The 16,278-nt window shown below is 44.7% G+C and overlaps 1 protein-coding gene across 1 annotated transcript in view; it reads right to left on the bottom strand.

Annotated features, from left to right (window-relative positions):
- LOC141271921 (uncharacterized) overlaps nucleotides 1–16,278 on the bottom strand; it is a 56,419-nt gene that overhangs the window by 16,396 nt on the left and 23,745 nt on the right. The window contains exons 2-6 of the mRNA XM_073682163.1: nucleotides 10,260–10,403; nucleotides 9,951–10,130; nucleotides 9,738–9,861; nucleotides 9,561–9,658; nucleotides 9,265–9,361 (exon numbers count right to left, since the gene is read on the bottom strand). Of these exons, the coding sequence (XP_073538264.1) occupies nucleotides 9,265–9,361; nucleotides 9,561–9,658; nucleotides 9,738–9,861; nucleotides 9,951–10,130; nucleotides 10,260–10,331 (571 nt within the window). The 5' untranslated portion in view covers nucleotides 10,332–10,403. The remainder of the gene's footprint in view (nucleotides 1–9,264; nucleotides 9,362–9,560; nucleotides 9,659–9,737; nucleotides 9,862–9,950; nucleotides 10,131–10,259; nucleotides 10,404–16,278) is intronic.

Raw genomic sequence — 16,278 nt, 5'->3', positions numbered from 1 at the left:
ACCGGTAAGAGGCGACCAGAGGGACAAGCGCGCTGTGATAGCGTGCAGCGTCCCTAGAGGAGGTGAGTGAGGGGCAGGAGGCCGCGATAAGCGGCCCTACTGAACCCAAGTGTGTACTGTACTGTATTGTATTTGTATCTGTATTGTAATTGTATTGTATTCCCTAGTCCATATTTAATTGATTACCCCCCCGTCCATATTTAATTGATCACCCCCGTCCATATTTAAATTGATTCCCCTGAACACCCCCGTCCATATTTAACTGATCCCTCTGACCACATTAAATTGACCCCCCCGTCCTCATTTAATTGATCCCCGACCACCCCCGTCCATATTAAAGTGATCCCCCTGACCACATTTAAATGATTGACCCCCCCAGCCCATAATTGAGTGATCCCCCTTGTCCTATTTAATAGATTCCCCTTGTCCACTTTTACTCATCCCCAGTCCCTATCTATTTGCCTTATCCCCCACCATATTTAATTAACCCCTGTCCATAATTAATTGATTGATTCCCCAGACCACAATTAATTATTTCCCCAGTCCATATTTATTGATATTATTGATACTTATTGATCCCCAGTCCTTAGTTAATTGACCCACCGTCCATACCTATTTATTTGCTTTACCCCCATCCTATTTAATTAAACCCCCTGTCCATAATTAATTGATTGATTCCCTAGTCCACAATTAATTATTTCCCCAGTTCATACTTATTGATCCCAGTCCATAGTTAATTGACACACCGTCCATACTTAATTAATCCACCTGACCCACTCAGCTGATCCCTCGTCCATACTTAATTGATACTTAATTGATCCTCCGTCCATACTTAACTGATCCCGCGCCGATATCTAATCGATACACTTGCACATCCCTAATTGATCCCCGTCCATACACCTATATATAAATAATTGTGTTTTGTACTTGTACATATATACTGACTGTATCCCCATATTTAGAATGACGTCCATGTTGGCCGGAGCCGTGCAGTGTACATCTTGCGCAATGTATGCATTCCCTGAGCTACCGCTCAGGGATCCATACTGCTGCGAGAGATGTGAGCATATCGTGCACTTGGAAGCCCAAATCCTGGATCTAAGTGCCCAGATAGCGGTACTGAGGAGCATCGACAACATGGAACGGAGTTTGCTGCTCACCGAGCAGACACTCAATGGGTCAACACTGGGGGTGGAGCTTAGTGGGGAAGCGCAGGCTGAACAGGCAGGGAGCTGGGTAACAGTTAGAAGGGATAGAGGGAAGAAGTATAGGAAGGCTGGTTCAGAACCGGCATTATTGGAGCACGACAGATCCTCTGACCGCCGGGGGAGTGTATGCTCCAGTAATGAGGGGGAGGGGGGAAGTGTAGGGCAGGCTAGACAGGTCCTGGTAGTGGGTGACTCTATTATTAGGGGGACAGACAGGGCAATCTGTCACAAAGACCGGGATCGCCGAACGGTGTGCTGCCTCCCTGGCGCTCGAGTCCGGCACATCGCGGATCGGGTTGACAGGTTACTGGGTGGGGCTGGCGAAGACCCAGCGGTCATGGTCCACATTGGCACCAATGACAAAGTGAGTGGTAGATGGAGGGTCCTTAAAAATGATTTCAGGGATCTAGGTAGGAAGCTTAGGGCAAGGACCTCCAAGGTAGTTTTCTCAGAAATACTACCAATCCCGCGAGCCACACAGGAGCGCCAACGGGAGGTTAGGGAGGTGAATAAGTGGCTAAAGAGTTGGTGCAAGGCAGAAGGGTTTGGGTTCATGGAGAACTGGGCCGACTTCGCTGTCGGCTACAGGCTCTACCGTAGGGACGGGCTGCACCTCAATGGGGAGGGTGCAGCGGTGCTGGGGAAGAAGATGGCTAATAGGTTGGAGGAGTTTTTAAACTAGAGACGGGGGGGGAACCAAGGAAATAGGTGGGATGTGAGGCAAGCAAGGGGGAAGGGGAGAAGTGAATATAATGAGGGTGGAGAGGGGGGTGGGGATAGTACAGTTAGATCGTTAGAGAAGAATAGGATGCTAAATAACCCCAAAGTTTTATCTTGCATGCTGACCAACGCAAGAAGCCTGACCAATAAGGTGGATGAGCTGCAGGCGCTTATATCGGAGGAGAGGTATGACATCGTAGGTATAACAGAGACTTGGCTAGACGATAGCTACGACTGGGCGGTAAATTTAACAGATTATAGTTTATTTAGAAGGGACCGGAAACAGGGGAAGGGCGGAGGAGTCTGCTTATATGTAAAGTCACGTCTAAAGCCCAGACTAAGGGAAGATATAGGAGAGGGAGAAGAGGGGGTCGAGTCCATGTGGGTAGAGATAGAGGGGGCAAAAAATAATAATAAAATATTACTGGGGGTCTGCTATAAGCCACCCAATATAACAGAGGAGAATGAGAAACTGCTATTAGGACAAATAGACAAAGTAGCAAAACATAATGAGGTGATTGTAATGGGGGACTTCAACTACCCGGATATTGACTGGGAAACAGAAACCTGTAGATCGCAGAAAGGAAAAAGGTTCTTGACAAATATCAAGAATAATTATCTCTCCCAACTAGTGCAGGAACCAACGAGAGGGAAGGCCGTGTTGGACTTAATATTGACTAATAGGCCTGATAGAATAACTGAGGTACAGATAGGGGGGCACCTAGGTAATAGCGATCATAATATTATCAATTTCAAAATGCCCTTCAGTAGGGTTATCAATAAGGGAACAACTAAAACATTAAACTTTAGGAGGGCGAAGTTTGATCAGCTGAAAGAAAACCTTCAACTTATAGACTGGGACAAAGTTCTTAATCAAGGAAATACGAATAGTAAATGGGAAACCTTCAAAAGAATTCTGAATACTCAGTGCGAGAGGTATATACCGTATGGGAATAAAAGGGCCAGAAATAAGAGGAAACCAATATGGTTGAACAAGAACGTAAAAGGGGCGTTAAATAGCAAAAAAGAGGCATTCAAGAGATTAAAACAGGAAAACAGCAAGGAGGCACTAATGTGTTACAAGGAAAAAACGAGAACCTGCAAAAAACAAATAAAAATAGCAAAGGAGGAAACAGAGAGACGTATTGCTAGGGAAAGTAGATCAAATCCCAAACTGTTCTTTACGTATATAAATAGTAAAAGGATTAAATCGAATAATATTGGACCGATAAAAAGTGATGAAGGCAAAATCATAGAGAAAGATGAGGATAAAGCTAATCTATTAAATAAATTTTTTTCGTCAACTTTCACAAAGGAAAAAGAACTAACAGGAGAAATGAGAAGTGACAAACTTAATCCTCCACTAAGTATGACAAATCTAACCCAAGCTGGGGTACAGAAACGCCTCAGTAACATTAAAATAAACAAATCACCAGGACCTGATGGCATACACCCACGGGTACTAAGGGAACTATGTAATGTGATAGACAGACCCTTATATCTTATATTTAAGGACTCTGTTGAGACTGGGTCTGTGCCACTTGATTGGCGACAGGCGAATGTAGTGCCAATATTCAAAAAGGGAGCGAAAAGTGACGCCGGAAACTATCGGCCGGTGAGTCTGACGTCCGTTGTGGGCAAAATTTTTGAAAGCTTCATTAAAGAGGCAATTACGGAGCATCTTGATGCTAATAATCTTTTAATCCCGAACCAACATGGATTCATGAGGAATCGCTCCTGCCAAACAAACCTGATTGACTTCTACGAGGAGGTTAGCTCTCGAGTAGATCAGGGGGAACCAGTGGATGTCGTGTATCTCGACTTCTCAAAAGCGTTCGATAGCGTGCCACATAATAGGTTGGTATACAAAATGAGAATGATGGGGCTGGGGGAAAATGTCTGCAAGTGGGTAGCTAACTGGCTAAAGGATAGAAGGCAGAGGGTGGTTATAAATGGAATATACTCAGATTGGGTAAGCGTCACTAGTGGGGTACCACAGGGGTCTGTACTAGGCCCAATGTTATTTAATATCTTTATTAACGACATAGTCAACGGGATAAATAGTAAAATATCAATATTTGCAGATGACACAAAGTTATGTAAAACAATTAATACAAAAGAGGACAGTGCAGACCTACAGAGGGATTTGGATAAGCTGGGTAGGTGGAGCATTAAATGGCAAATGAGGTTTAACGAGGAGAAATGTAAGGTCATACATATGGGAAGGAAAAATGGAAGTCACCAGTACTCACTGAATGGGAAATCATTGGGGAATTCAGAGATGGAGAAGGACTTGGGCATCTTGATTGATAGCAAACTAAATTGGAGTGCCCAAAGTCAGGCGGCTGCTGTAAAGGCAAACAGGGTAATGGGATGTATCAGAAGAGGTATAGCTGCAAAGGATGAGAACATTGTTCTTCCACTGTACAAAGCACTGGTCAGACCACACTTGGAATACTGTGCTCAGTTATGGGCCCCACTATATAGAAAGGATATAAATGAGCTTGAAAAGGTACAAAGGAGGGCAACAAAATTAATAAAGGGAATGGAGGGACTGCAATACCCAGAGAGGTTGGCAAAACTAGGACTATTCAGCCTGGAAAAGAGAAGGTTGAGGGGGGACATAATAAATGTGTACAAATATGTTAGGGGACAGTATAGAGACCTTGGCCGGGATTTGTTCAAAAGGAGGGATATTACGGTAACAAGAGGGCATTCACTAAGACTGGAAGAGAAAAGGTTTCAGCACCAGCATAGGAAGGGGTTCTTTACGGTAAGAGCAGTGAGAATATGGAATTCACTGAGTGAGGAGACGGTAATGTCGGATTCACTAAACCAGTTCAAGCGGGGACTGGATGCATTTCTGCATATACTTAAAAATAAAATAAAATAGTAGGTTGATACAGGGATTTATTCTGACTGCTGGTTTCAGAGTCGGGAGGGAATTTTTCCTCAGGTGAAGATTGGCTAAATCATTTGGGGTTTTTGCCCTCCTCTGGATCAACTTTAGCAATTACAGAACTAACAGGTCGAACTTGATGGACGCAAGTCTTTATTCGGCTTTACTAACTATGTATATGTAACTATAAATGATTGAACCTTTTTTGGTTCTAGTCTCGATTTTTCTAAATTTAACATCTATCCCAGGCCATTTAGACTGGCCATGACTTCCGCCAGAGCCAGTGCGCAGAGCTGTTTTGATCTGCCCACCACTAAAAAATCATCCAAGTAAGGGATAACTAGGATATGTTTCTCCCTTAGATGCGCTGTGACTTCCAGGATAATCTTTGTGAAAACCCTTGGAGCCATGGAGATGCCAAAGGGAAGAGCTGCAAACTGAAAATGCCTTATGTGCTTGCCGAACCGTACAGCCACCCTCAGAAACTGTTGGTGTGCAGGAAAGATTGGGACGTGGTAGTAAGCGTCCTACAAACCGAGGACGCACATATAGCATTCTGGAAACAACATTTTTATGGCAGATTTTATCGATTCCATTTTGAATGGCCTGTAAATCAAATGGTCGTTCAGCTTCTTCAAGTTGACAGTGGTTCTGAAGGAGCCATCCGGCTTCTTTATTAGGAAGAGAGTTGAGTAAAACCCTCTCCCCTGCTCGGGTACAGGTGTTTCTACTAGAACCCCCTTCACAACCAGAGTGAGTACTTCCTGATGCAGGGTCATCTGCTCCCTTAGGCCTCTGGGGGCTGAAATCCTGACGATGTTTCTGGGAATGTTTTTGAACTCCAACTTAAGCCCCCTCCGGATTATCCCTAAAATCCAAGCACTGGACGAGATTTTTTCCCAGGCGGGAAGGAAGTGGGACACCTTCCTCCCATCTGGGGATGTTCGTCACTTAGGGGCTTTATTACTCTCGGAGGATGGACCCCCGAACATGAAGCCTCTGTTATTCGGCTTCCTGTCTCTCCAACCACTTTGGTCTCTGGGAAACTTGCTCCGATTGTATTTTCTCTTCCGAAAGGAGCTCTTATATTGGGGAACAGACACAGTAGGAAACCCATGTTTCTTGTCTGCTGCCTTATCCAGGATGTCATCTAAGGCCTTCCTGAAAACAAAGTCCCCTTCGCAAGGGATTGAGCAGAGTTTAAATTTTGACTGCACATCCCCTGGCCAGCTCTTGAGCCATAATGCCCTACGGGCTGCATTAGAAAGATTTGCTGACCTGGCAGCCAGCCTAACTGAATCTGCCGATGCATCTGCAAGGAATGCAGCCGCCCCCTGCAAAAGAGGAAGACCCGACAGAATTTTCTCTCTAGAGACATTCCCTTTGATCTGGTCCTCTAACTGTTGAAGCCAGATCATCATAGACCTGGCGGTGCAGGTGGCTGCCACTGCCGGTTTCAGAGCCCCTGCAGAGGACTCCCAGGCCTGTTTTAAAAAAGACTCCGCCTTTTTATCAAGCGGATCTTTTAGGGTCCCCAAATCCTCAAAGGGCAGTGTGGATCTTTTCGAGGACTTCACGATGGCCACATCAATTTTAGGGGTTTTGTCCCACTTAGCTGCATCCTCCTCTTCAAAAGGGTATCTCCGCTTACAAGAAGAAGGCAGCTGGCCTTTCCTCTCTGTTTTTTTCCATTCCCTATCTATAAGAGTCTTAATCCTCTCGTTAACTGGGAATGTGCGTCTCCTCTTCTGATCTAAGCCCCCGAACATGACGTCCTGAACTGTTCTGGGAGCTTTGGCATTGGCAATACCCATAGTCACTCTAATAGCCTTGACCAATCTCTCAGTATTGTCCACCGAAAAACAAGGCCTACCCCCCTATCATCATCCGAAGACTCTGATGAAGACGATGAAGAGAGGTCAGAGGGGGAAGGATATTCCTTCGTGAAACGGGACTCTACTGATTCCTCTGAGTCCGAGGAAACCCGTTTCTGCTTCTTCCTCTTACGAGAGGTCAAGTTCTTTAAGGAATCCCTGACCTCTGTCTGGATTAAGGTTTTTAAATCCATAGAAAAACTAGGGGACTCCTCTGCTATAGTTTTCTGGATACAATCAGAGTAAAGGTTCTTAGCGTAGGAGCTGGGAAGGCTAACTTTACATAATTCACACTCCTTATTCTTATTCTTGGAACTACTCTTTTTTGGTTCCTAACAACCAGAAAGAAATGAAAGGAGAGAAAAGAGAAAAAACAGAGTAGAGCACATTACTAAAGGTGAACTTTCACGAAGATCACTCACCACACTGCCGTTCAGACTAGGGTACCGGACGTGTTGGTTGCCGTTCACATGAACGCTCCCATCTGGCGGAGGTGGATTCACGAGATTTCTTCTGACCGGTTCTGCCGGCACTCGTACGAACCCCACTGCTTTGGCTCTGATGATGGGAAGACTCCCGTTGCTCCGGTTGTCTCACATTTTGCTTGAGCTGTTTACGCTGCTTAGGCGCTTGTGGCTGCAGCTGTTCCTCCTGTGGCGGTGACAGCTGCTGCCCAGGTGACTGCAGCTCCTCACTCATGATGACAGGAATGCAGACACCGCCATCTTGACTGCTTCCCATCCTTTTAAAGCATAAGGGGCTCCACCTCGTTTGGGCCCCTCCCCTTCGGGCAGCAGTGTGCTCTCTCTTTTTCATTTAATTCCATCTTATAGTCTTTTTTTATATATATATATATATATATATATATATATATATATATATATATTATATTTTACAGTAAAATACATATATATATATTCTTTTTTTTTTTTTTTTCTTCTCTACCAGCCAGCTGGCGCGCTACGCCGTAGTATCCCTCCTGCGCGTGCGCAGACCCAGCAGCTCCCGGCGCACTTGCAAACGGGGATGACCCTGGAAATCATACGCAGAGCAATTGCAGACCCGGGCTTCCGGCGAACTCGTGCTAGGGCGTGACACGACACCGCGCGTGCACAGTAAGGACTTCCGGCGCACTATGTCACAGGGCGCAACGCGACCCTGCACGTGCGCAGCCCGGAAGGCCTGCCTGCCGGCGCGCCCATCCACGGCCACCATGCGTGCGCAGACCCGGCCGCACGACCCAGCACACACGGGAGAGGACCCCGGAAGGCGCCCCCCCCCCCGCACACACAGACCCAGGTACAGCAAGATGGGGCTGGGAACAGAGGACCATCTGCTGTCTCTTCACGGCCTCCAGGCCGCATCGATCCTGGGATCCACTCCAGATCCCACGAACAGGTAGGCGAGGCACCAACTAGAGAGGCTCCCATCAAGGACAGGAACCAAAACTGATGCGGAAGAGAGGTACCGCCTTTTTACTCAGTAGGTTCCTGTCCTTGGTGGGCGGATACTCTCTCTCTCAGGTGGTGCTGTCATGGGAGAAGGGGAAAAAAAATATTCTTGTGTCGCCATTTTCCAAGACCCATAAGATTTTCAATTTTCGAGATCTGGGGCTTTGTGATGGCTTATTTTTTCCAACCTGAGCTGATGTTTTGAGTGATACCATTTTGGGGCAGATAAGACATGTTGATCATCTCTTATTGCATTTTATTGTAATGTTGCTGTAGGTAAAAAAAGTAATTCTGTTGGTTTGATTTTTTTCTCCTTAGGCTGTTTACAGATTTGATTTGTTTATTTTATATTTTGATAGACTTTAGCGAATTTAGAAATTCCAAATATGTGTATTTAAAATTTTTTTAACAGGGTCCAAATATGTGTATATTTAATTTATTTTTAATAGAGCAAGTTATATTTTTTTTAAATCTTTTTTTTCACATTGTACTGTATCTGTTAGTTCTCTTAGAGAAGTTTAATCGCTCCTACTATACACAGCAGGGCTACAGCACTACTATATATAGTGAAAATCATGTTCTATGAATGCCAGTTATACGCTGGCTTTCACAGTATTCCGTCATGACAAGTATGGAGTTCTTCAGCAGACCCCTGCTGTTAAGGTAACCTGCTCCGCTCTACCCATGGTTGTTAAAGGCAGATGATGACTGAATAATACACTCATCATCTGCAGGGAAAGATGCGGCTTGTCAGCGACCAGACAAATTATGTAACTGTACGTCATATGTCGACTAGGGGCTTAAAAGTGGAATATCAAACCTTTTTAAAATTATTTTTTTTTATAAAGAAAAGATTAATACATTTTTTCAATTGCTGAAAAAAAAGTGATGATACATTCCCTTTTATTATCCAATCATTTTTCTCCAGGAGAAAAGCCTCTGCCAGAGGTCTCGGCCTCGCCAAACATTCATGCGTAAGGTGGGGGGGGGGCAGAATTTGACCGAGCAAGTATTCAGCTAACATCTCTCATTTGTGAGAGTCACGTTGGCTATACAATACCAGTTTTTAAAAGACATGAGACTATTCAATGTATTTATTGGTTACTACTCACCTGTGCTGTTTTCTGTAGGAATCTCCTCTTTACACCGCTCATCATCTATCACGCATGTCTCTGTATTATTATTATTATTATTGGTCAGATCTTTACCCTGAAACAAATATTGTATGAAGTCAGAGACAGATGGAGAAGTCACATCTATGATCAGCTCTAATCCTGCCATCTCCAGCGTTCTCATTACACAAGTATAAAATATATAATACTGGTGGATAAAACAAGACTGAACACAAGACCTTCACAGCCGTCTACACATCATAGGGGAGATCTCATGACACCTTCTCTCCATCTACCTGATGATCCTGAGGAACATTGGGATTTTCTAGGTTACAGTCCTGTGGAAGAAGAGGATGGGGACATCTCTCCGGTGTTGTCATCTTACAGGATTGAACTAGAGGAAACACATACAGAGAATTCATTATTTACATACAGATAATTATAGGAAGTGTGTATTTAGTCCTGTGTATTACCTGGTAATGTGAGGGGCTGGGGAACCTCCATCATGACGTCCTTGTATAGATCTTTGTGTCCTTCTAAATACTCCCACTCTTCCATAGAGAAATAGACGGTGACGTCCTGACACCTTATAGGAACCTGATACACACAATGATATCATCATCACCATCACCACGATCCCTTAATAGCATTACTGTATAATGTCCCAGCATTCCCAGAAGTGTCACCTCTCCAGTCAGCAGCTCAATCATCTTGTAGGTGAGTTCTAGGATCTTCTGGTCATTGATTTCCTCATGTATCAGGGGGTGAGGTGGAAGCCTTGTGATTGGGCTCAGGGGTCTTCCCGATCCCTCAGACACAGGGACCTGACAGCGCTCACTAGAGGTCTTCTTCACTACTGTGCAATCCTGGTTATGGAGAGAAACATTAATAAATCTCACTACAGACATTTCCAGAGTCCTCAACTCTCCAGTTCTGTCCATCTGTTATTCCCATAGATAAGAATGATGTAATGTGACGTCATCAGAATCTCTCACCTCTCCAGTAAGCCGGAAGAGGATCTCTAGGGTGAGGTGTAATATCCTCTCCACCATCCTGTCCCTCTCCATCCTTGAAGGGTCAATCAGGAAAACTCTCTTATATAGAAGATCTTTACTGAGAGAATCCGATATTGTAGGGACCTGAATGAGAAGAAGATGGGCCATCAAAATGATATTTGAAAGCGGCCTTACCGGAAAAATGTAAGACAGGATGATGCACTTTTTTCCTGTTAAAATGCAAACATCAAGACCTATTTTTTGCTATTCAGTTTGGAACTTCAGACACCAGTGTGAACTTGGCCTGTTGGGTACTGCAGATCAGCTCCTATCTAAGAGCTGACATCAGCTGATTTGTGGGGATGCAGCGTGCTGGACCACCACCGATATGATATTGATGACCTATCCTAAGTCATCTGGCTGGACAATCCCTTTAGCATCCTGAAAATCACTTGGTCACTACTGTGTGTGAATGAGAAACCTGATCATGAATAGATCAGAAGGCCCTGGACTCCAGGATAGTCACTAAGATCAATGCTAGTTTCATCCAATAGTGCTGCCTCCCATGATTACAGACCCCTAAATAAGCACTGCTTTCATACCTTTTTTTATCCTCTAGACATTGGCAGAAGGATCTTTACAACAAACTACAGATTAAGGGTATGCACACACTGCACTTTTTTAGATGCCAGCGTATCCACAGAGTTGGATATGCTGGCGATAATTTTCTTGGAGTATCTTCTTTGGTACCGATGCTGATTTTTGCCGCCTACGATTTTTTTGTGCTTAGAGTATACAAGGGCTGGTGCAGAGTGCAGACGACCGTTTAAATCGGAGGAGTGCTATCCATCCATGTTGTTCTATTGGGCCGTGCGTATGGCCAATTTCTTTTTTCTGTGACCTAGTAGTTAGAGGAAAAAAATCGTGAGATACCCAATTTTGATCCGAGTATCGAATAAAAATCGGCAATGCAAGTCTATGGGTCTGTGGAAAATATCGAACCACACTCAGATGACATCCAAGGGATCCGTCCACAATAAGGACCCACTGTAAAACAAAAAAATAAAACACTGTATAAAAATATACTGTACTATACAGTTAAAGCAAACTGTGTACAGACATATACCTACCAGACAGAGGCTTAAAGAAGTTGTCCACTACTTTGACATTGATGCCCTATCCGTGAGATAGGGCATCATTGTATGATCGGCCGGGGTACTGCACGTGGCATCCCCGTCGATCAGCTGTTATCGGTGCCGGCGGCCGGAAGTCCTTGCCTGCGGTGCTTGGCCGTCCATCTGTAGTGGTCGCCGAGGAGGAAATGCACATCCACCTCCCATTTAATTGAATGCCTGTAAAAAGCCTGTAGGCTAAATGCACAGATGCAGTGTGCACCTAGCCTTACTGTGTCTTCTGTCTTCACTGTGACTTCCTGGTGCCTGCAAACAAGTGCGCCTTCTGTAAAAAGTGAAGTGCGCAGACGTGGGATAAGGCCACGGAGACTGCACGTCACAGGGCACTGTGACATGCAGGGGAGGGGGTGGAAACATTGTAATTATCACAGTAGACAGGGACTTCTTCCCGGCCCCGAGCCCACAAGCATCAGAAACTTCAATGGATAAAAAGACATTTCACAGCAACCAGACCTCTAATATGAGGCATACAGGTAAGTATAGATTTACATTTCTATCACCTGTATGTGCATATTAGAGGTCAGGCAAGTCCCAGGGGGTGACAGATTCCCTTTAAAGGGGTTGGCCACTACTTTTACATTGATGCCCTATGCGTAAGATAGGGCATCAATGTATGATCGGCCAGGGCCCCGTACGCGGCACCCCCGTCGATCAGCTGTTATCGGAGCTGGCGGCGGCCGCCGGCCGGAAGTGCTCGCCTGCGGGGCTTCGCCGTCAACTGGTAGTGGCCGCCGCGGTGTACTGAAGATTCGCCTCCCATTCAATTGAATAGGAGGCAGATCTGCAGTATACCGCGGCGGCCACTACCACTTGACGGCGGAGCCCCGCAGGTGAGCACTTCCGGCCGACGGCCGCTGGCACAGGTAACAGCTGATTGGTGGGGGTGCGGCATGAGGGACCCTGGCCGATCATACATTGATGACCTCCTACGGATAGGGCATCAATGTAAAAGTAGTGAGGCCACAGACAGTTTGTGAAACGATCCATAAACACTGAATTCAAGCCACAGTACGCTGTGAAGACTGTAAAACATGGAGGTGCAAGCATAAAGGTTTGGGGATTTTTCTCGTAGTATGGAGTTGGGTTCATTTATTGCATACCAGAACAAGATTCATGTTATGAAGTGGCCAGCCCAATCCCCAGCCCTCAATCTCATTGGGAATTTATGGAGTGACATCAAAAATGAAAACCTAAGAATTCAAAAGAACAGTGGAATGTAGTGCAGTCAGCTTGAGCTGGAATATCTGGTCACAGCTGTCAGTTGTTAGGTGACTCCATGCCACACAGATGTAAAGCAGTTATCAGAAATAAAGGTTATAAAACTAAATCAGTGATTACCAGAAAATCTAAATCTGTTAACAAATTTCAGTTTATACTGGAAAAATTTGAATTTGTAAATGAAAATGCAGAAACTGTAATTTTTTTGAACAACCGATTATTCCTTTTTTATCAGTTTCAGTTTAAAAATTGATACTTTGTTCATGTTTTCATTTAAAATTGAATGTGCAGCTCCCAGAGCCTTTGTGCATATGCAAATTAATGCTATTATAAGGCTATGTGCCCACGATGCAGAAATGCTGCATATTTTTTACGCTTCTCCCTGGCAGGAAAAACTCATGCGGGTTTTACATGAGTTTTTCCCGCCAGGTAGAAGCGTTTGTCAAGTGTTTTTGCATGTATTTCTGCATGCGGGTTGTCAAGCGCTTTCCAGGCGATTTTAGCATCACTTGGAAAAATGCTTGACAACTTGGTCACACTATATAAATCCATGCAACTGGCATGGATTTATATAGTGTGACCAAGTAATAGTTAAAAGAAAAGAATAAGAATGATAAAAAATAAAGATTATACTTACCTTCCGATGTCCCCCGGTATTTTCTCCGCCGCGTCCGGTCTGTTGTATGGGTCGCGGTGGTGTGAAAGGACCTGCGGTGACGTCATTGAGTCTTGTGACATCATGGCAGGTCCTCACGCCACCGCAAGCTGTAAAAGAGACCGGACGCATCGCTGAGGAGGCCGGGGAACATCGGAAGGCAAGTATAATCTTTATTTTTTGTTTTAAATTCTTTTTTTAACAGGTTCTATGGTACCCGAGTCTGGAGGAGAGTCTCCTCTTCTCCAGTCCCGGGTACCATCCGCACATAGAATCGCTTAATATCCGTGTGTGCAAATGTGCTGACACGGATATTAAGCGTTTCAATGCAAGTCAATGGCGGCAATTACGCTGCGTGTTCGCAAAATTAACGGACATGCTGCGTATTTTTCCGCAATGATAATCCGCAGCGGAAATTTCTGCAGCATGTGCACAGCACATGTGGATTATCATTGGGGACCATGGGGCACGTATTACCAAGCGTTTTCGCTGCGGAAATTGGGCACGCACCCTTAGGATTGAGCTTTTTCTAAGTAGTTTTAAACACACTGCTATTATTGTGCACATAGTTTCCTTGTTGCTATTATCAACTAATAATATTCCAGCTTTCATTTTACCAGAGTAGTTCAAGAAATGAAAGCTGAGCTCTGATTGGTTGCTGTAGGAAAAGAGTTCTTATTTTAGAAATTATGATAAACGAGGCCCCAACATTTTCTCCATAAATTTCCATCTTGGTATAAAATCCCCAATCCGATCCTACAATTATTATTATAGCGCCATTCATTCCATGGCGTTTACTACAATGTAACGAGTTCTTGTTTTCTCCCATATTCTGCTCCACAATCTCCTCCTCCAGGATAAGTGTCCTCATTCCAGGACCGACGCCACAGACATCTCATGGGAAATCCCTTTATTCTAAACTATTACAGCCAAAATTAGGGAAATTTACAGCCAAAATTAGGGAAATTAGGGAAATTACATCCGGCGTTATATTACTGTACATATACACATGGCAGAACTGGGGGAGGGGGGCACTATCTCTGGGAATGGAGGGGTTAATGTCATCTGTATACATGAGCACATCCAGCGTTATATTACTGTACATATACACATGGCAGAACTGGGGGAGGGGGCACTATCTCCGGGAATGGAGGGGTTAATGACCCCTGTATACATGAGCACATCCAGCGTTATATTACTGTACATATACACATGGCAGAACTGGGGGAAGGGGGCACTATCTCCGGGAATGGAGGGGTTAATGACCCCTGTATACATGAGCACATCCAGGGTTATATTACTGTACATATACACATGGCAGAACTGGGGGGAGGGAGCACTATGTCTGGGAATGGAGGGGTTAATGTCCCCTATATACACATGAGCACATCCAGCATTATATATTACTGTACATATTGTGGTAGGACGACTCGCTCGGCCACTTCCAGAAGTAGACTCTTTGCAGGCTTTATTAGCAGCATAAAGCTCTGCACTCCAGCAAAATAAATACAGCCTTACTTGGCTAAACCACAAAACAAAAGATAAACCATAGCACAGTCCATATATGTGTGTGTGTGCGGGTCGCACACACCGGTTATGCCCAGCCTTCAGTTCCCTCCTGAGCTATGGCTGTCCAGTCTGGAGACCTTGCCTCTCCAAACACAACACACAGAAAAAAAAACAGGGCTGAACATTTAAAATCCTCAGCCACACCCTGAGGTGGAGGTATATAATAATAATATAATAATAATAGTTTATTTTTATAGCGCCAACATATTCCGCAGCACTTTACAAATTTTAGGGGGGACTTATACAGACAATACAGAATAAGCATATCTCATATCGAACGGAGTGAGGGCCCTGCTCGCGAGCTTACAGTCTATGAGGAAGTGGGGGAGACACAAAAGGTAAAAAGTACATATATTGTATAATGCAGCCTTGATATACTGAATAGGATAAATAATACATGGACTGGTCGCCAGCCAGTATGTGTGCAGTCCTGACAGAGGCTTTTATGTGCATGGTTGGTTTGAACCCGAAGTTGAAGAAGATTTTAATATGGGGGAAAGCTGGGATGGACAGAGTGTGTTTAGGTGATACGCCAGTCTAAAGAAATGTGTTTTTAGGGTTCGCTTGAAACTGTGGGTATTGGGAATTAATCGAACTGTCCTGGGTAGTGCATTCCAGAGAATTGGCGCAGCACGCGAGAAATCTTGGAGACGAGAGTGGGAAGTTCGGATTATGGAGGATTTTAGTTTCAAGTCATTTGCAGAACGGAGGGCACGTGTAGGGTGGTAGACTGAGACAAGGGAGGAGATGTAGGGGGGTACTGAAGCATGGAGCGCTTTGTGGGTAAGCATGATAAGTTTAAAACGAACTCTATATTGGATGGGCAACCAATGCAATGACTGGCACAGGGAAGAGGCATCTGAGTAGCGGTTGGCGAAGAATATGATCCTGGCTGCTGCGTTCAGGACGGATTGGAGAGGGGAGAGTTTAGTAAGAGGGAGACCGATTAGTAGAGCGTTGCAATAGTCAAGACGAGAATGAATAAGAGCGACAGTAAGAGTTTTTGCCGAGTCAAAGGTGAGAAAAGTCCTGATTCTTGAGATGTTTTTGAGGTGTAGATGACATGAACGAGCGAGTGATTTGATGTGAGGAGTGAAAGAAAGATCTGAATCAAAAATGACCCCAAGACAGCGGGCTTGTAGCTGGGGAGTAATGGTTGAGCCACAAACGGAGATGGCAATATCGGGCACAGGTAGATTAATGGAGGGAGGAAAGACGAGTAGTTCAGTTTTTGACAGATTCAGTTTTAGGTAGAGGGAGGACATAATGTTAGACACAGCAGAAAGACAATCACTGGTCTTTTGTAGTAATGCAGGGGTGATGTCCGGAGCAGAGGTGTATAATTGGGTGTCATCAGCATAGAGATGGTACTGAAAACCGAATC

This window comes from Phyllobates terribilis, unplaced genomic scaffold (assembly GCF_046119375.1).
Source record: "Phyllobates terribilis strain yellow unplaced genomic scaffold, ASM4611937v1 Scaffold_5__5_contigs__length_657084704, whole genome shotgun sequence".
Taxonomy (NCBI): domain Eukaryota; kingdom Metazoa; phylum Chordata; class Amphibia; order Anura; family Dendrobatidae; genus Phyllobates; species Phyllobates terribilis.
Note: the sequence above shows the minus strand (reverse complement) of the source record. Positions and strands in the feature narration are given on the sequence as shown.